The 20165-nt window shown below is 46.7% G+C and overlaps 1 protein-coding gene across 8 annotated transcripts in view; it reads left to right on the top strand.

The window, feature by feature from the left end:
• Positions 1-20165, top strand: part of SPATA13 (spermatogenesis associated 13) — a 164348-nt gene that overhangs the window by 112210 nt on the left and 31973 nt on the right. For 4 of the 8 annotated variants that reach the window (XM_068671741.1, XM_068671752.1, XM_068671731.1 and 1 more), the window contains 2 exons: positions 5326-7113; positions 18822-19184. In XM_068671741.1, the coding sequence (XP_068527842.1) occupies positions 5326-7113; positions 18822-19184 (2151 nt within the window). Of the gene's footprint in view, positions 1-3367; positions 3506-5019; positions 5101-5325; positions 7114-16777; positions 16948-18821; positions 19185-20165 lie in introns of those variants that run through there. The other 4 variants (XM_068671763.1, XM_068671779.1, XM_068671798.1 and 1 more) reach the window with 4 other exon arrangements.

The raw sequence follows: 20165 nt of genomic DNA, 5'->3' as shown, positions 1-20165 counted from the left end.
GAGTTGTCTTTAACTTCAACAGATATATGGCTCAGTTTAATTCCCCCTGTGGGACCTATCAATGTATAGAGATTACATGGAGGTTAATTGCTTGCAGGAGAGTCCTTGCCTGGGATGTAAAAGGAAGGCACAAAATGCAAAACTGCAGCATTAGCTACATACTGCAGCCTGGGAAAGACCCTGTCATTGAAAGCAGAGAGATTTCTTGTTTCAGTAATTCTTCATCTTAATAATTAAATTCAGTCACTCATTAATTTAGGGGGTGTCTTAAGAGTGTCATTTCCTTTGCCAGTCTTGCCCAATAGCTGTTGAAGTACGACAAATGTTTTTATTTTGTTTTCCTGAAACTATTCATTTTGGCTCTTTTTCATTATTCTTTCAAGAGTACATTTAAAACCAAAATAGTATTTTAAAATAATCTTTTAAAAAGTATTTATAAATGAACCAGAAAATGAATAATAAAATTGTGGGACTGAAAAGGAGAATTTATAAACTAAGCAGAGAGAATCATTCTCATTTAGACTTTTCAGATTTAAGTGAATGATTTTCTTACTACACAAATGTGTCCATTGCTATTCTGAGAAAGCCAGAGGTATCACTAACCTATTAAAAGTTTTTTTTTGGTGGGGTGTTTCTTTACCATTAAATATGATGAAGAATATTTTTTCTCCCATGTCACATTTTTTTGTAATCCTTTCCCACCTGTATTACACTTAGAATAATCCTTCTCATTCCTTGTCACATGCCCATTAAACCTCTTTCCAGTTACAGACTTTGAGCTTCTGAAACAAGCATTTCATTTTTGTTGCAATAAGTGTGATGGCCATTGTCAAGTCATTATTAAAAATCTCATGCATATACCAACCCATTTTTTTTTCTCTTTGAGTTCTTCTCTTCATAAATTACTGTATGTGGTCAACTTCTCAGTCAGCTGCATCCTCTGTTACTCATCTGGGGTCAAACCATTAGCCTAAAAGTATCAGGGTTTATAGTTCAGTTTTTCAGAGGAAACTGTAAAATGCTATGCATTTGTTCTTATTTACATCTTTTCAAACATTCTTAGAGGCATATAACATTAATGTTCTCAAGAAGGGAAAAAGCTGTAAATTTCACTTCAAAAGCACCTTTTTTTTTTCCATTAGAAATTTGGAGGACTGTTTTTTTTTTTGTTTGTTTGTTTGTTTTTTGTTTTGTTTTGTTTTGTTTTGTTTTTCAGGATTGTACAAAAGCTTTTAGGATTGTAGAAGAACAGAACTAATTTAATGAATTTTTGTTTTGCAACTTTAATGAAACATTTTATCTTGATTTTCTTTGAATATTGTAAGATACAGAAAAGTGCTCTAGTTTATAATCGGATGAGTGATCTGCCTTCTTTCTTGTGGCAGTCCTGTTGATAAACTTTGTTTTGCATCATTTCACTGAACCTCGGTGTGACTGCACTTGAGTACTAAATACAGTTGTGGCTACCAGCCTTTAAAAAAAAGAATAATTCAGATTAAGAAAAGATTTGTGTAATTATTGTCTGCAATGCAGGAAGTTAACCCCGTCCTCAGGCACAGCACACTCCTTTAGTGTGCTTCACACTGAATACATACAGAAGATTGTGACTTGATGATGCTGCAACAGTGACAAGTAGGTTTGAGCGTGATACCAGTAAAACATCTATTACAGAAAGGTCTCAGAAGATGACAACTACAGTATTTAATTTTTGTAACTTGACAAGAGATTAACTGACTGAATACTCTTATTCCTATAATTGTATTTTTCTATGTATTCCCTTCATTAATGTAGTGACATTCAGGGAATGCAACGTACAATTGTATTTTACCTAATTACCCAAAGTGAGTTTTTTATCTTGGTTTTGTAAGGCAATTAAGTTCTTGTGAATAAGTTCTTAGTCTCTCAATAGTTTCTCCTGTCATTTCTGTCTCCTTAAGCAGTTTTTAACCATCTGGTGAATTTCAGCTACATTTACGACAAATATTTAGATCTCAAAGTTGTCAGAGTTTCTTCAGCTTCAACATTGTTGGCTGGATAAAGGAAAGACCCAAAGTAGTGCCTTGATTCAGCACCAGCTCATGGCTTTTTTCTGCTTTATCTTTTTGTCCCTCTGGTGGGTAGAAGGCACAGGGGGAACTGGTTCCCTTCTCTGAGGGGACTTACGGATTGAAAAGGATATTCAAAAGGATGGTACAGGAACATTGGGACACAAATTCATTGAAAATTAAGTTTGAGTAGCTCTGCTAGGCGGTTTTTAAGGGATCAGCACAACCCCCTAGAGATACTAGGGAAGCTGTGGGACAAGTTTGACAAATTATTGGAAACACTTTTACAGGTAACATCTCATAGACATCCCCACTGTCCCTCGGCCATTTCAGCCCCTTCGCTTCCTTGTCCCAAGATCCGAGGCAGATGCTTCTCGCTCATACTGCCTTGAGCACTTCCCCAGGTTGTTCCCTGTCAGTTCTTCCAGTCTGAATTTCCATTTCTCCATGTCCAGCACTATAAAGCAACCACTTCACCCACTCCTTTGAGTCATTCTTCAAAACACACTTCTTCCAGAGGCCTGCCATGAAGCTCAACCCAGCCAGTCCTGGGCGGGTGGCAGGCCGTGCCCGGCACTGCTGGCTTCCTGAGAATCCTGTGGTCAGTGCCAGAGTTATTTGCCACCTCATTTGACCTACACCCCTTAAGCCCATTTGTTTGCCTCATCCACTAACCACATCTTGCCGTTCAGAGGCTGGCTACGCCGTGCTCCGGAGAGGTAATTACAGCGTGCGGAGTCACAGCACACCAGGCTCGGAGGACAGGCTGATGGCCTTTGTGACTTCTCCAGGGTGCCTGTCCCACCCCGTTGTCATTGTGCCTCTTAATTGAGCTGTATTTAAAGTGTTTTAGTTGTACCTACAAGTCCAGTCCACGTGCAGGAATATTCTTAGATGTTAAAACTGTTGGAATAAGTGGTACTGGTTGTTATGTGTCTTTGTCAGGAGTGGTGACACGGGGCTGTAAGGCACTCTCACAACTTCTTTGTGCAGCATATGGGCACTGCTCACTGTGCATTACGGGATCTTAATGTTTGGGGAACAGTGGCAGGCAAAACTGTCCGGCTGTGGGACAGAAAGAGCCTGGGCACCACGTGCGGCTATCTAACACCCCTCGCAGCCTGCCAAGCCCTTTCCCCCAGCGTTTCCACCTCCAACCTCCACACACCAACCCCATTCCCCCCTCACTACCGACGGCAGGCGGGCCCTTGCACCCCAGGGTCCCTTCAGGTTCCCTCCCACAGCTGGGACCTCGAAGCCAGCCCCCTCTCGGGGCCGTGGGGGGGGAGGCTCGCCGAGCCCGGGGCCGCCCCTCCCCGCCCCGCCATGCCGCCGCCGCCGCCCCCGGCCGGCGCTGCCCGGGAGCGCCGCTCCCCGCCCCGCCGCGGCGGCCGCTGCCATAGCGATGCGGGAGGCGGCGGGGACGGGCGGCGGCACCGGGGGTCCCCGGGTCCCCCCAGGTAAGGGAACCGAGCTGGGACCGGCAGTGTGCCCCCCCCACCCGTCCTCCTTCACCCTCCTTCCCCGGGACAGAGCGGGGAAGTCGGTGCAAAGCTGCGTGCCGGGAGCTTTTTTTTTTTTTTTCTTCAAAAAACCACAGTGTTTAATTATTTATGCTGTCGCTTAATTATTTATTATTATTTAATTATTTGTTATTGCCGTTTAATTATCATTATCATTTAATTATTAACATTTAATTATTATCATTTATTATTATTTCTTCTCATTTTATTATTATTCCTTCTCATTCCATTATTATTATTCCTTCTTTCATTCGTATTTTCTCCGTTCACTCTTACTATTTTCTCCTTTCACTCTTACTATCTTCTCCTTTCACTCTTATTATTTTATCCTTTTATTCTTTTCTCCTTTCATTCTGTTTTCTCATGTCGTTCTCACTCCTGTTTCTCCTCCTTTCGTTTCACTCCGTGCTCCCCGCTTCCCCCCCCTCCTGCCTGCTCAGGTGCAGAAAGCCGCTTTCCTTGCGAACTTCGCCGAGAGCAGCGGCTTCTTCTGCTTCTTCCTATGTATTTATTTTTATTTTTTTTTAATTATTTTTTATCCCCGTTGAATTGGCGAGGAGTGCAGGCAGGCGAGGGCCGGCCGAGGTTTCGGTGCCTTTGTCCGCGCCGGGCTCCGGCGGGGCCGCTTTGAATGAAGGGGATGGGGGCGATGCGGGGCTGCAAGGCGAGGAAATCCCTTTCCCTTTATCCCCAACGGCCCCAACAACTCCTGCTGAAGCCCTGCTCGGGAGGGACGAGCCTGCAGGGACCCACCGCCTCCCAAACTCGCCTCTTTCAGGGCTTGCCTCGCCTTTGCCCCGGCCGCTCGCCTTATTCTTATGGTGATGCAAAAACCCCACGGCTCCTTTCAGGCAGCCCGGAGCCGCCGCTTTCTGTGCCTTGCCGAGGGGGAAGGGCTGCGGGGACCAGGGAGGGGGGGGAAGCTCAGCCGCGGGTCCCCCCCCTCCTCTCCTCGCCCCCCTCCCTGTTTCCAGGGGCCTCCCCCTCCTCCTCGCTGCCCTCCGAGCCCCCGCGGCCGCTTGGGGCCGGCGGAGACAAAGGCGAGGCCGGGGCTGCAGCGCTGCCTCCGGCGCTGTTCCCTCCCCTTACCCCGGGGCAAGAGCCCTTGGGGGGCTGTGGGGGGTCCCCCGCGACCCCCCGGCCTTGCTTTCACCTCCACGGCTCCCCCCGCAGCTCCTCAGGAGCCCAGCTCAGGCTGCACCCCCTGGAGATGCCCTGAAGCAGGGCAATGGGGCTCGGAGTCACTTCCAAATCCAAGTTTTTGTCAGATTTGGGGGTCTTGTTTGGCTCAGGGAGGGCAGCATCGTGCTGATGGAACACTTGGGTTTGCCTCCTGGGGGTGATGAGGATGGATCGGGTCCGGGAACACCACAGCAGCAAGTGGAGGGTAAAATCTCCATGGGTCCTCTCTGTTTGGGGATGGTTTTTGGATGAAAACTTCTCTTGTTTAGCACCAAGGAGGAAGGCTGGATTGCAGTTGTCGGGGTTTTCTCTCTCTTCATGCGTGTGGGGATTGCATTTCGTGTTCTAAGGTGGGTGTGGTAATCGTAGTGAATTCACTGGCTTATTAAGCTTTAGGAAAACAAGCACGTATTGAAATTATTCCGGTCACTTAAATTGCAAACGAACGCAGTTGTGCTTTGAGGGAGTTATTAACGTCTCCTCGCTGCTGTAACACACCTTTGTTCAAAACTTCCTTTTGTGGGGGACTTTGCACAGGGATTTCTCTAACGGGCGCTTTTGCTTTCTTGGTGCAGGCAGTGCAGCCTGAGGAGCTCACCTCGCCCGGCGAACGTGGAAGCAAGAGGAGCCAAGGTGCAGCGGATGAAGGACAGGCAGCGAGGGCAGCTGCTGGAGACAGCAATGTGGCTTTGAGCTGCCCCAGCCTCCGCCTCCATGCGTACAGCATCGAGGGCATGACCACAATTCGGAATGGCGGCACCACCGTCACCTGTATAGTGATGGATAACAAGGAGCCCCCAAACCTGACGACCTCTGTCAGTCGTAATGGGGGTTACAGCACCGGCACGGGTCTCGAAGAGGAAATACAGGACGAGAAACTCAGCCCTTCCAAAATCATGCGCTTTTTCTCCACCCCTCGGAAACGGGCAAATTCTAGCACCGACAGGCCTCGGTCTCTGATTTTGATGGGCAACTCTTCCACGTGGAATGCTCTGTCTTCCATCAGGAAAATGGGGTCTTTCAAGAAGCTGAAATCATCCGTTCTCCAAGGGATTCAAGCGAGGGAATGCTCAGATATCCTAAACGAGAACAGTGTAGGCAAGAACATTTCAAATGGGGCAGTGGTGAGAGTTCAGACTAACAGGTACTCCTATTCGGGACCTTTACAGGATTTGCAGAGCGCAGTGGATGGTTTGGCTTCTGACTGCTCTGATGCGGAGGAGAGCGATGAGTCTTTCCTGAGGAACACTCACCGCTCTCGCAGCATCAGGCGGGCTTACGGCGCCGGCCGCATCAACTTGCTGGATGCAGAGAAAACCCAGAGCCATCACAACGGCACGAGGCCAACGTCTCCCGTCCTCGCGGAGCCAAAGATCTGTGAGATTTTAGTGAAAGACTCTGAAAACAACAGGATCGTTTATCGAAGAAGCAAAAGTTCAGATAATTTAAACTTCCTGAAGAAAAGCTCATTCAAACGGAAGTCCACCTCAAACCTGACCGACCTCAAGGCTGCAAATGAAAAACAAATGCCAGCAAGGACTGCGAGCGCTCCTTCTGCTGACTCAGACAAAACCAGCGGGAACCCTGAGAGGAGATCCAAGCGATGGAAGAGCCCCATCAGGGCAAAGGATTTTGACCGAGTTTTGAAGCTCGTCAGCAACGTTGCAGATGCCGCGTGGAAGAAGGATGGCTCTAAGAGCGCAGCTCCTTCTCCCAGCGAGCAGTCCCAGAGAACGAGGTCGAACAGCAGACTGCACGATGACTACTCCCGCAGGGTTTCCAGTAGCACTGATCATGACAGAAAGAGATGCACCTCCTCGGTATCTAGTCCAGACTCTTCCTCACCAGGAACACCTTGCCTGCAGAGCCCCGCAGCTGCTCAGGATAAAGAGGCTGAAATGAATGTAGGTGGTGCTGAAGACAGAAGCCTCAGGACGTCTTCAGGTTTCCCAGAGTCTGAGAGCTTGTCACCGACTCTGAGTGACATCGGGCCATTTCCCAATGAAGTGTTTGATACGGACTCGGATGAACCGAAAGCTGCCCAGCAGTTTACATGGGAAGCCGAAAATCCTCACGTTCCTGCCAGGCCAACTGCTCCAAAACCTCAGAGTCCCAGTGTGGAGAAGGTCAAGTGCAATATGGATTTCCAGTGCCCGGACCATCACAGCACGCTGTCACTGAGCTCAATGGAAAGCGAGGAGAGGGGCGAGGTCGCCGGGCAGAAGCTGGGCAGGAATCCTGTCTGCTTCCAGGACGCCGTGCAAACCGTGTACTACGATGATGGAAACGAGGACAGTGGCATAAGCAGCCACTCTCAGCTGAGCCTCAATTTAGCCCCTGGTGCAGAAGAAAAAAAGGAAGAGGTAAGAAAGAAAGCAAAATTGTTTAGAAGTTATTTATTTACCCATCAGGTTTTGTCTTTATTAATGCAAAACAGCACGAACAATGCAAAATAACCTGAATGCTAATGACTATTGCAGCTTGTTATTGCTAAAATATGCTGACAGCAATTATTTCCTTTAATGTATTCTCTTTGGAAGCTAACATCAAATTATTTTTCCTTTGTACATTAGTATCGAAGAAAGTTTTGGCAGCCAAGCTGTTCACGTACGTTTTTTCAAGGGCAGTTTATTACACCCTGCAGTTATACCAGCTTGTCATGTGGGCTTGTCAGATTTTACTAGCCTGAGCAGGGTCTGGCTGTATTTCTTCCCAGCCGAAAGGTCTCCAAGGAGTCAGTGCACTTGGAAGCAGTGTTGATTCAGTGTTAAACGCTTTTCCCGTGGAAGCCTTGCAGAACGGGGCGATGTTTGTAGGGCAGTGTGTTGTGAAAGGTGCGGTGTAGGAGTTTAAACATTTGGTCCTTGCTGAAGTTGTCACTGTGAAGGTGGCCATGCTGATTGCAGGCTATTTGGATATTTGCCCGCAGATTTTGGACAGCAGAGCGTGTTGCTACTCAAGTGTTGGGGAAGCCACCAGCATGTCATTGTACCTTCATGCAGCAGAAGGGCAGCTGCATTGCTGCACCCCTGAAATAAACGCAGCAATAAACCTGAAGCCCTGTGGAGGAGAGGCACTGTGAGCACTGCCACTGGAGCTGTGCCGATGGTTTGGCAGTGTCTGTGAAGAGCAGGCACACACATCCTGGAAATGGCACGGCTCAGCCCCTGCCATGTGCAGCAGCACGGCTTTGGGCTGCCTGGGGTGAGGCAGCTCTCAGAGGTTTGTTCTGCATTGGGAAACGTGCACCAAAGCTAGGAACCCTCTGGGTCTGCTTGAAAACCAGTTACAGAATTAAACTGCTGTAGCTTTCAAGCCGCCTCAGTTTGAATAAACGTGTATGCCTTAGGTCTGAGAGAAACAGAGGTAATTGTTGCAGTTGTACACACTGCAGCCTCTCATGCTTGGTAGTCTTATGTCTCTGAAACCATATAACTTTAAAAGCTTGGCATTTTTTTTACAAACCGACTGGAGATTGCAGTTATTGCCATTCTCATCAGTGTTGCCATCCTGCTGGGGAAGGGCAAGGTTGTTTATTGTCTGCGGCTATGGTAAGGTTGGAAAATTAGCCCAGTACCTACAAACACTGGGGCTCTGGGATCGTTCCCCACCGCAGAGTCCCAGGGTTGCCACAGCCACCCACCCGTCTTTCAAAGCTCTCCCATAAGGGTGTATGCAAGGAGATGCTTTCACTGCCAAAGGGGTGAGAAGCCCTGGTGGTTGATGTGTCAGCGGTGTTTCTCAGGAATGAAACGGGAAGGAAAATCAATGCTCCTCATCTACCATCTAGTGGTGATCTGGGCTCATGACACAAGAGAAATTCAGCTCGTCCCTCCCCTTGGTTCCCCACAAACCAGTGCTGCCTTTCAGAAGTTTTAAAATGAATGTGTGCCTTGGGTGGATAAAAGTTACTGCAGTTTTAGTTTTAACACCACATTCTGTTATTATCTAGTCTGCAATTTAAACTTTCTCTCTATCTTATCATATATTTTAGGTTATTTGTGAGCATGTTTCAGTTGTCTAAATGGGCACTGCTTGGAGTGGTCTGCGTGCTGCTGCATGGCAAAACAGCTGTGTCCACCAACTGGTGCAGCTGCACCCAGACCTCTGCTCTACAACTACATTTTTGGAGGTGGGAGCTGCAGATTGGAAGCAGGAGCTGTGCAGGACAGAGGCTACCTCTGTCTTAGTGTGCAAAGGGTGTAAGCACTGCCCTGTCTTCTCTCCAGACCTTCTCCACATCTCTTGAGGGTGTCGTTGCTCTTTTGCCCCTCCTTGCTAGCATGCATGGAGGTAGCTTGGTACCAAAGAGGCCAGGTATTTTTTAATTGGAATTTATGCAGCCTGCGGGCTCTTCAGTGAATGCCACATACTCACACAATGAGGTCACTGGGGTTTGAACTTTTCACTACAATTCATTTTTTAATTTAACCTTACATCCCTGCGTTACAGAACTGTACCCATTCAGAGAATTGTTTCTGTGACACTCTAGTGCTTGGTTCGTTCTCAGCAACCCTTTGAGGAGTAATGCTGAGCAATGCAAATCCAAAACTTGAAAGACTTTGTCTGCACCTTAAGTACACCACGTCGACGGACAAATCTGCATACATTCCACATTCCATGCATCTTCTTTTTCATGTGAATTTCATGTAAAAGCCAGTATGTATTCCAGCATAGCTGCTAAAATCTCTGTGGCTCGGAGACATATTTCACTACAAAGCTTGCAAGGTACTGAAAGGCCAGGCTCAAACATGTTCTCCTCTAAGGACTGGCTGCAGTAGCTGGAAGCAAAGCTATTTTATTCCCTTACCCACTTGTCCAGACAATTACAGTCTGCAGATGAAGTCAGTGGGACTTGGTCCATCTCCGTGCATGCCCAAATGCAGAAACTACCCTGCATTAAGTACCATTTCACATTTGGACTTGACTTTCCTGAAGAAGAGCCCCATGTCAGTGTAAGTAACAAAACCTTAAAGCCTTTGCTTTGGACTGGCACATGGCAGCCACTAAGGCTGCATAAAAGACGCAGTTTGGGACAAAAAAAAAAAAAAAAAAAGAGCAAATAATTATTTGACGTCACCTAGTGTTTCCCAAGCTCTTTGAACACCTGCTGTGTAAGGTGCCTTGCTGGCATCTGGCTTCATGGTACACAAGACCTTTTATTACTTAAATACACATGTTATCTGCATGACTCTAAGTGATTATAGTGAAGATTATTATAGATTATAGTGAAGAGGTAATTCTGTACTGAGGGCTGAGTCCCAGTTTATCTGCGGATTGTACTTTAAATGCTCTAGGATCGATCTCTTGACTCATTTACGTCTGTGCCATGCAGTCGGATGTCCCACCTCATCCACGCCGTGAGGTCCCTAGAGCTCAGCCCTGTGCAGTGCTGACCTGAGGTAGCACACAGTAAGGCTGGAGCTGCTGCTCTCATCATTTCCTTACAGGTCTCTGGGCTCTGAATATTGAGCACACACGGCTTTATTTGGGGGTAAAACTCCTGGAAGAACTCCTATGAATTGCAAGTGCCCAGCACCTCACAGTGTCAGCTGCTCTCAGCTCCCTGAGCTGTCGGCGTTGGATTTATTCATCTCCAGGTCATCCACATGCGATTTGGAATGTGGCTTAATCAGCTTAATCTGAGTAACTGAAAATCTGCTAAACTGGGAAGGATTAAGTAAATAAGGGTGGGAACGTAAACTGGGTTTACTGCTCGCAGCGGGTCCCAGCACTGCTGGTGCCGCTCTGACCAGGGGACAGCAGCAGAGCACCATCAGAGGTGCTCAGCAGCATCTCATCTGCAGATTTCAATGAGCCCAAGTGATGCTGGATTTGCTCTGAACTCTCTGGGCTGCCTCAAACAGGACAGGATACCTCTGCACGTTGCTCAGAGGATGACTTCCAAGAGCAGTTGTGTGCAGAGCTAAAGCAGAAACAGCTGTGCCTTGCAGAGCTGATGGCTGAAATGATAGAGCACGGAGCCCTCAAAGGACGCCCTCCTTCCTGTCACAGCGGCAGCTCCTCCAACTCGCTGCAGCAAAGCTGTCTGCCATTCAGTGCAGCCCGCAGTCATTTGTCACTGCATCCTCTGGTAGGCAGAGGGGAAAAAATGCAGTGGGAACAGGAATCAGGGTTCTGGGTCAGGTTAGGCACAGCCAAGTGGCTTGCCCTGGTCAGTAGTGATCATACCCCTGGCTGTGGAGTGGCACCCTGTGCACAGAGCATGGTGCTGACCTACTGGTGCTGCACATCCATCCAAGCTCCAGGAGGCTCCCTCTGAGCACCAGGCAGCACTGCTGTGCTGGGCGGGTGACGGAGCCCTGGCACAGGCTGCCCAGAGAGGCTGTGGGGTCTCCTCCTTGGGGAGCTCCAAAAGCCGCCTGGACGTGGGCCTGGGCAGCCTGCTCTGGGTGTCCCTGCTTGGGCAGGGGGGGCACCAGGGGCCTCCAGGGGTTGCTTCCAACCTCAGCAACCCTGTGATGCTGTGAGGCTGTGATGCCCACACTAAAGGAAGGCAGCCATGGGGTTTTCTCCAAACCACCTGCGCTTCCCCTCGCTGGCATCCGGGGGCTGCTGGGGGTGCAGCTGAGCCCCCCTGCATGGGACCGAGGTGGAGCACAGCAGGCTCGGCTCCTCAGAGCCCCGGCTCAACCGCAGCGGCCTCGCCCTCCTGCCACGCTCAAGCAAGTAATCGTTTGCAGACGGAGAGTCGCCCAAGGCAGCTCCACCCGCTGCAGGCTGCAGGCTGGGTCCGCTCCTGGGACCTGCCGGCGGCTTGGGCTTGGGCTGGGGCAAGGACAATGAGGCTTTGCCCGGGAAGGGTGGGGAGAAGGGGAGCCAGGGGACCTCCTCCTGGAGAGATGGGTACAAAGCCGACAGCTTTTTATGTTGGGCTTTGTTTGCAGAAAGCTCAACTTTCAAATCAGCTGGCTTTTGAGGTTTGCCAGCGGATGTTACAGAGACAACAGGCAGCCTGGAAAACGTTGTTTGTTTGACCAAATCAGAGGAAAACGAGTATTTTCAGTCCTCCTACATGCTCTGGGCTGTCCCGAGTCTTGATTTAGAAATGACATAGGGATTATTTAGGGGCTGTTAATGCCTCTACATCTTCTGAAAAGACTCTAAAGATATACATTAAAGTGTTACTGTTAAAGATATACAGTAAAGTGTTACTTTACTATATGCTACATGCTTGCTTTTAATTTAAGATACTGAAGTAAACGTGAAATACCACTACAGCATCAACCCCACAGATCAAGACACCGGAAAAACTGTTTTCTGTTTTTAGCCCTCTTGCATTTTGTATGTCTGATGAGATTATTCTGCAAAGCAAATGCACATCTCTGCAAACTGCCCTCTGCCCGTCGGAAATCTGCCAGCTGCGTTTGGTTTTGGAAATGAGTAAAATGACAGAGGAGAGGACGAAGGAAATCCTTCAGGCCGAAGAACAGTCACGAGATCCTCTGGTCATTTCCAGCTCAGCTGTGCTTCCTGTGTGATTTGAATTGCTGAAGTGCTTTGTGTCTGCGCCTTATCTGTGAAATGTGAATGTTACGAAGGTGAACTCAGTAATCTTTGTAAAGCACATTGCTCACAGGGAAAGCATTAGGCTTTTTGATTACGATAAGCACGCTTTCAAGGCTCAGGTTAAATGAAGTAAGCCAGCATTAAAAATGCCGTAGAAATACATGGTCAAGTTTTGTATGGGGTTGTATCTGTATGGCTTATCTGTATAATCATCCAGTAAATCATCCAGTGATTTGGGTTGGAAGGGACCTTAAAGATCAGCTCATTCCTACCCCCTGCCATGAGCAGGGACAGCTCCCACCACACCAGGTTGCCCAAAGCCCCATCCAGCCTGGCCTTGAGCACCTCCAGGGATGGGGCATCCACAGCTTCTCTGGGCAGCCTGTGCCAGGGCCTCACCACTCTCTGAGGGAATAATTTCCTACTAACATCTAAATCTCCCCTCTTTTAGTTTAAAACCATGTTCCCTTATCCTATCACTGTCTGCCCATGAAGAAAAAAATAGTTGCCTCTGTCTTTTTATAAGCTTCCTTTAAGTATTGAAAGGCTGCAATGAGGTCTCCCCAGAACATCCTCTTCTCCAGGCTGAACATCCCCAGCTCTCTCAGCCTTTCTTCACAGGAGAGGTGCTACAGCCCTATAACCATCCTCATGGCCCTCCTCTGGACCCACTCTAACAGTTCCACATCCTTCTTGTGCTGGGGGCTCCAGCCTTGGTTGCAGCACTCCAGGTGGGGCCTCATGAGGGCAGAGCAGAGGGGCACAATCCCCTCCCTCCACCTGCTGCCCACCCCTCTGTTGGTGCAGCCCAGGACGCAGTTGGCCTTCTGGGCTGCAGGCACGCACTGCTGGCTCGTGTTGGGCCTTTCGTACACCAGAACCCCCTGGTCTTTCTCCTCGGGGCTGCTCTCAGTGAGTTTTTCTCCAAGTCTCTGCTCATGTCTGGGATTGCCCCAACCCACGTGCAGCACCTTGCACTTGGACTTGCTGAACCTCATTAGGTTCACGTGGGCCTACTTCTTCAGCCAGTCCAGGTCCCCCTGGATGTCATCCCTTCCTTCTGGTGTATCAACCGCACCGCTCAGCTTGGTGGCATCTGCAAACTCGCTGAGCGTTCACTTGAACCCACTGTCTGTGTCATTGCTAAAGATATTAAACAGCCCCGGTCCCAGGATAGATCCCTGAGGGACACCACTCAGCACCAGTCTCCACCTGGGCATGGAGCCATTGACCACCACTCTCTGGGTGTGACCTTCAAGCCAATTCCTTATCCACGGAATGGTCCACCCTTCAAATCCATCTCTGTCCAATCTGGAGATCAGGATGTCATGGGACCATGTTAAAGGCCTTGCAGAAGTCCAGATAGATGACATTGGTTGGTCTTCCCTTGTTGACTTGATGCAGTCACTCCATTGTAGAAGGCCACCAGGTTGGTCAGGCGTGATTTGCCCTTGGTGAAGCCATGCTGGCTGTGATCACCTCCTTGTCCTGCATGTTCCTTGACATTGCTTCCAGGAGGATCTGTTCCATTATTTTGGCAGGCACAGAGGTGAGGCTCATTGGTCTGTAGTTCTCTGGGTCCTCCTTTTGACCTTTTATAAAACTGGGAGTGCTGTTTCCCTTTTCCCAGTCACCAGGGACTTCACCTGACTTCCAAGGCTTTTCAAACGTGATGGAGAGAGGCTTGGCAGCTACATCAGCCAGTTCCCTCAGGACCGTGGGATGCATGGCATCGGGCCCCACAGACTTGTACCTGTTCAGTTCCATCAGGTGGTCTCATACCTGCTCTTTGCTTACAATGGGAGGGACTTTGCTCCTTTAACACCTGCCTAGAGGTAGAAGGACTCGAGAGCCCCACTTCAGAGCCAATATTGATCATGTCCATGAAGCATAAAACAACCTTTTAACCTCAGTTAGTAGTGATGATAAATGATCTTCAACTAGTGTTCCCCAGCTGCTATTTAGCAACCAGAAAAAGTGCAAAGGTTACCTTTTATCATGTACCTGGGTGGAGACACTCTGCCTGGACTTTTACTTAGTTAAGTGAAGGTGATAAAATTATTTATGACCACGAGGTCATGAGCACTTGGTCCTTTATATTTTTGCTAGCTTTTATGAACTGAAAAATCCGTTCTAGTCTTACTGCAGAGTTATTAGCATTTGGCAATTCCTGTGTTATAAGTGGCAGTTCCTGTGTTATACAGAAATGTCAGCTCTGTAATAGTCACTATTATAATGCTGACATATAGCTGTCATTGTTAGCATAAGTTTATACATTTTATTTATGGACTCCCAAATGCATATGGAAGCATGTACTCGTAATCAAAATACAGAGATATCTACACGAAATAGCACAACTGCTGTGAATTTTCCCTATAAATACTCCAGTACCTGATTTTAAACATTGCCATTTACAGAAGACCAGGACTGATTATTCATCACAAGTGTTTTCAGGAAAATAAAGAGATACCAAAACAAGAAGCAATACAACTTCTTTTGGAGCTAAGGGAAAAAAAAAAAAAGCAGGTGGTGGGAATTGAGGTGGAGAAGATAGATGGGAAACACATTTCTAGGGATTTAATTGTCCCCTTTTCTGTATGTGGAAGTTAGGAAGCGTTAATTGTGTCGGTAGGACATAAAAATACAAATAAAAAATCCAACTGTGTAATGGTAGGAATGCAGCCGGGTGGGCAAGGAGCCTCCGTTGTATTACCCAGGTACCAACACGTTTACAGAGCTGGGATTTTATTCTCATTGGGGAGTTTATTGGCATAACTTCACTATCAGAAGCTCACATGGGATTGTTTGTCTGTTGTCAGTGCAACAAGTGTACCAGCAGCAGGCGTGTGTTGGGTCAGTTTTATAGTTTGGGCTTTTTCTGCACTCAGGTGTGTCTGTCTGGTATGGGATGTTACTCCTGATTGATATAATTGTGCCAGTCATGCAATTGTGCCTCCATGCAATTTCAGGTACAGGCAAATTACAGCGATATCAGTTGCATCCATATAAGTTGTATACATATAAACATCACTTTCAGCACTGTATAAATCTGATCTTGTTCTGATGTGGAAAGTTATCCTTCTCTCCTTGGGCAACACTCCCTCTGGAGGTAGGTTTTGATGCCAAATTTATAAAACACACCAAGTATTAATTGCAAAACTGGCTCTCATCTGGCTACCAAGGCTAAGTTAAGATTTTAGTGCCTGACCACCTGATGCTGATCTTGCTTACATTGGTATTAATGAGTAACAGGGAATGCCAACAGCAGCAGTGCTCTCCTGAATGCAGCAGAGTTGTACCTATGCCAGATCGAGGTGAGCAGGAACAGAACCGAGCCCTTGAAGCTACTTTATCTGGATTGGGAAATCAGTCTGGGCCAGGCAAAGGAGTGGTTCAGCCCAGCTGGACTCGGGCTCCGTGGTGCAGGTGCTTGGGAAGCTGCCATTGGGATGGCATCCTGGTGGGTGCTGTAAGGGGGCTGGGGAACACACTCAAACAGCAACCCAGAACTGGCACATGGAGCTGAACCTCGATACCTAAAAGCAGCTGTCAAATGCTTCAGGATGGCCCAGGCCTCCTGGAGGTCCAGTGTCATACTTGCATGACGCAGTAAAAAGAAAAAAGGTTGAAATACAGCAAGTTAACAAATACTGTTGGAGATGTTTGGCTGTCTGGGTGAAATTTATTCATCTGCATTGGTATAAATATGTAGATCTGTTTGTGATTGCAGTCTCATCTGAATGAGGATGCAGCCTAAAAGACAAGATGAACGATCTTGACTGCTAGCATTGGTAATCCTGTGCTGTCGCTAGATTAGCAGGTGTGAATTTCAGAAAACTCAATGTGGGCTTGGCTTTAGTTAGACCTTTACCTCTTGGGAGTCTTGAAATTGCTTGAAATTTTTTGACCAGCACTTATAATTCTGGAGTGAGTGCATGACGTTTTGATTTTTGTCCTGCGTGAAGCGCCATGCATATCTATACCCATGTCTGTAGATTGTAGGACATAAACCCAATTTCTCTTGGTAAATCAGGGGAAGGTCACTTGAGGTACATCAGTATAAAGCCGGTGACAAATGGAACTTGCTTCAGTGACTAAGTACAGGAGCCTATGAGTTACACGCAGGGTATTTTATTCCTGGTAGTCAGCGTCTCTTGGTCAGGTCCCTCTTGCTTGATTAGGTCACTTAGAGCACCGTAAGGTTATCAGTCTCGTTTCCTCTGATATTTTGCTCGGAGAGGATTATCCTTTCTGTTTTATTCGTTTATTATTAGTTTATTGTTCAGTGCAGTTAAGGGGCTAAGCCTGAAAATACATGCCCTTCAGGGTTGTTTATTGCACAGCAGAGACAAACCTCACTGTCATTTGGATAGGCTACTGTAGGTGGAGTGCTACAGAAGCAGAACTGTCCTCTCTTTGCAAATGTTATTGCTCAAGATAAGGGTGTAAAAAGCAGATTAGGAGATGACATGTGACGTGTCCTTCCCTCAGTCTAAAAGTACAGGATCATGGGATGAACTTTGCCTGACTGGTTACGCAGGGAGGTTGTTCGCGCTTGTGGCTCTTACGGACAAGACACTGAAAAAGAGAAACAGAAAATGACACTAGTGAGCTCCATTCTCAGTCACTGTGTGTGTGGAGACCCTTTACCTGTGTCTGATTCAGAGGTAAGGACCTTGCTTAACCTGTGCTTTTGCTGCTCTGACCTTGAGGGGCTGCGTTTGACAGCCAGCTTCACCCTCTGGGCTGCAGGGAGCCGTGTCGCTGTGCCAGCCGGGTGCTCTCTGCTGCTGAACCTCTTCAGCTCCTGAAACTGAGGCACGAGCCAAAACCTGCAGAGAAGCTGAAGCTTTCTTGAGTGGCAGGTGTGGCACCGCAGAGTTCAAATCAGTGCAAGTGCTCTATTCAGAGGAAATTTCACGTTGTAAGTGGAGGAACTTAATGTAGAACAAAGGAGCTGGATCTTTTTTCATACCTCCATTGCAGTAATCATGTTAAAATACTGACTGTTTATTCACTCTGCCTGCTAGTTAAAGTGGTTTCATACAGTGAAATTTCTCTTAATCTGTCTTTCAAATAAATAGCAAAACCTGCCTACTCTATCAGGTGTATCAGGCTAACTGGAGTTGTACTGGCCTGGTTGAAAATGGTATGTGGAGCAGAAGGTGACAGAGGATGAGAAGTCTTGTACAGGCTTCATTGTAAAAGGCTGATTCTGGGCTAATGGCTGCTTTGACAATGCAGCACCTGAAGTGCCTTCATCTGGTCTAAAGCAAAGGAAATACCTGTAGCCAGAGGTAATCAAAATGTAGCCTCTCCTTTTAGAATATTTATTAGCTTTGAACATTGTCATAAATGCACTTGGGCAGTCTAATAATATCTTGATAAAGAAGTTGGCAGATTTTTTTTACAGAAAGTCAGAATCAGTTTGTAATTTACAGGAGAAATTACAGCAGGGTTCCCTTGCTCAGCAGTGAATTAGAGTTAGTTACTCACCCCATCAGGCAGTCGTGCAAACCCAGCCCAGAGACACTCCCTATAAAGAAGCCAGGAAAAGCCAGGGAAACACTGAGAATTTGGAAATTGGAGGGAAAAGTGAATATAAATTTCTATGCGCAATATTTTCTTCTTAAGAACTGTGGGAGCTTTGCTAGAGAAGTTTACAGCAGTTTTACCCCAAGTACGCTGAAATCCTTGTAAACATTGCCTTGGATAAGTATTTCAGTTGAGGCTTTTATTTCTAAATTTACAATAGTACAATTGTGATAGCTGGAGGCATTAACCTATAGGGCCAAATTTGCTGCTGAATACAAATGACATGCTTGTTTTCCAAGCTTCCTCTCTGAAAAGATTAATTTCCCCATACTTGTGTTGTAGTGTCGTATCACTGGTTCTGTTCTGCTTGACTATAACCTTCCCGATCAGGGAGAAAATTAATTTCTCCCTTCCAAAATGAATCAGCTTGCTCAACTGATTCACACAGGGCCACGCAGTCTCTAGGTCTGACACAAGTGAGGGTGTGTGTGTGGGTGGGAGGAGGGAGCACGACTGCCTGTTGTGGTATCAGCTTACAGTTACCTGGCATCAGCAAACCATCCAACCGAGCCTCACTGCTCATTTTCATCACCAGGTAGAGGTAAAGCAGAGGAATATGTGTGGGCTGCTTTTTTTTTCCAGAAGTTATGTGTCATATTACTTGTGCGCACGAAGAACTGAATGCCAGACCTGATTTAGTGACTGCAATGTTTATGATATGTCCTCTTCCTATTGCAGAGGTTATAGGTGAGATATTAATGGTATTAGTGATGTTATTTGCCTAAGAGGTGCTGACGATGTAGTGTTAACCTTACTTAGCACAAACAGTATATGATGTAACTTTGCAAAGGAAATACTGTCTCCCTGAGTTGTCAGTTGTATTTATGATATTTGTGGTAACACTTTCTCTTTAGCAATGTTAAGTTGATCTGCCATATGAAAAACTCACAAATGATTAAGTAAAAGAAAATTTTGTGGCTTATTTGACTTGTTCACATTTAAAAAGGTTGTTTCTGATGACCACTGGAAGAAGTCCTCATCCCAGGATGAAGAAAAGACAGACACACAGAAGGTCACACCCAGGAGATGGAGCTCTGGAAAAAGGTCTCGGCCCAGACCTCTCTCAGACTATGGCCAAATGTCAATCAGAAGTATCTCTATACCTGAAGATGCAGTTGCTGTGGAGTCACAGAATACAGACTGCACGGATGGAGAAAATCAGCCACGACTGGCTTCTGTTGGGTCTGCGGTCCAAAGCAATACAGTAGGCTACCACAGAGGGCGAAAAAGAAGACCCATCTCTGTAATAGGTGGGGTCAATTTCTATGGAAGCGGTCCAGCAGAAGAAATTGAAGGTCTGCTGACACAAGTAAGATTAAGAGATGTGCTCTCTGCAGACTGCAGAAGACCCTTTCACTTCCTTGTCTCTGTCTTCAACGTAGAAAATAGAATGGATGATTCCTTTTCTTCCTTCCCTTTTGTCAAGCTGACTTCATATACTTACAATTCTGCTTTCCTTGTCACTAATTACTTTGTCTTGTTGTTAAAAAGCAAACCAGCATGGAATAAACCTGATACTCACTTTGGGATAATAATTTTTGTATTGTAAATTACCTTGTTTCTTTCTTGGAATGGTCGTTACTTCTCATATTGGTTTATTCTCACCTATGTGTCATAAATCTGTGTATTTAGTAGTGATGGCCCTGTCCTGTAGGAGGTTACAGGGCTTCGGGCTCAAAGACTTTTGTAACACAGCGCTGGTAAGGTATCCTCCACTTTCTATAAATGCTGTAGGACTCCTTCCTAAAGCAGTTCTCAAGTTAATGAAGCAACAAAAGAAGAAATTGCTGTGGTCAAAACCAAAGCTATGGAGCATTCCCAAGAGGGACACATTATCAAGCCAAATGGTGGCCTTCCAGGCCTACCACTGAGTAACAGCACTGGGGAAGGAGGAGTCTGGATTAAAGCCTTCCAAGAAAATATTAATTGCCCAGACTTAAATAGCTTTGTTGTTTAATTGGCCAATTACTTGTCTACAGTAATTAGCATTACTTCTATTAGCTATTTGATGCAATATATTAAACTTAACTCTTTGTTGTTACTTAGTGATAGGATCCCGAGATATTGCTAGAGTACTGAGGAGATGAATGAATCTTGGGGTTTTTTGAAGTCTTTAGTAAATTTGTAGCTGAAATGGAAAAACAAGAATAATGAACTGGGAATGCATGTGTAGAAGGAAGTATTTTATATGGGATTTTCAAGGATTGATCTTCACCTTGCTGATTTTTTTTTTCTTAGGAGCTTTGAATACCCAAGGGAATATTTGAGAAGCATAATGTTAATTCATCCT

Source organism: Anas acuta, chromosome 1 (genome assembly GCF_963932015.1).
Source record: "Anas acuta chromosome 1, bAnaAcu1.1, whole genome shotgun sequence".
In the NCBI taxonomy this organism is placed as follows: domain Eukaryota; kingdom Metazoa; phylum Chordata; class Aves; order Anseriformes; family Anatidae; genus Anas; species Anas acuta.
This window is presented reverse-complemented; position numbering and strand designations above follow the sequence as displayed.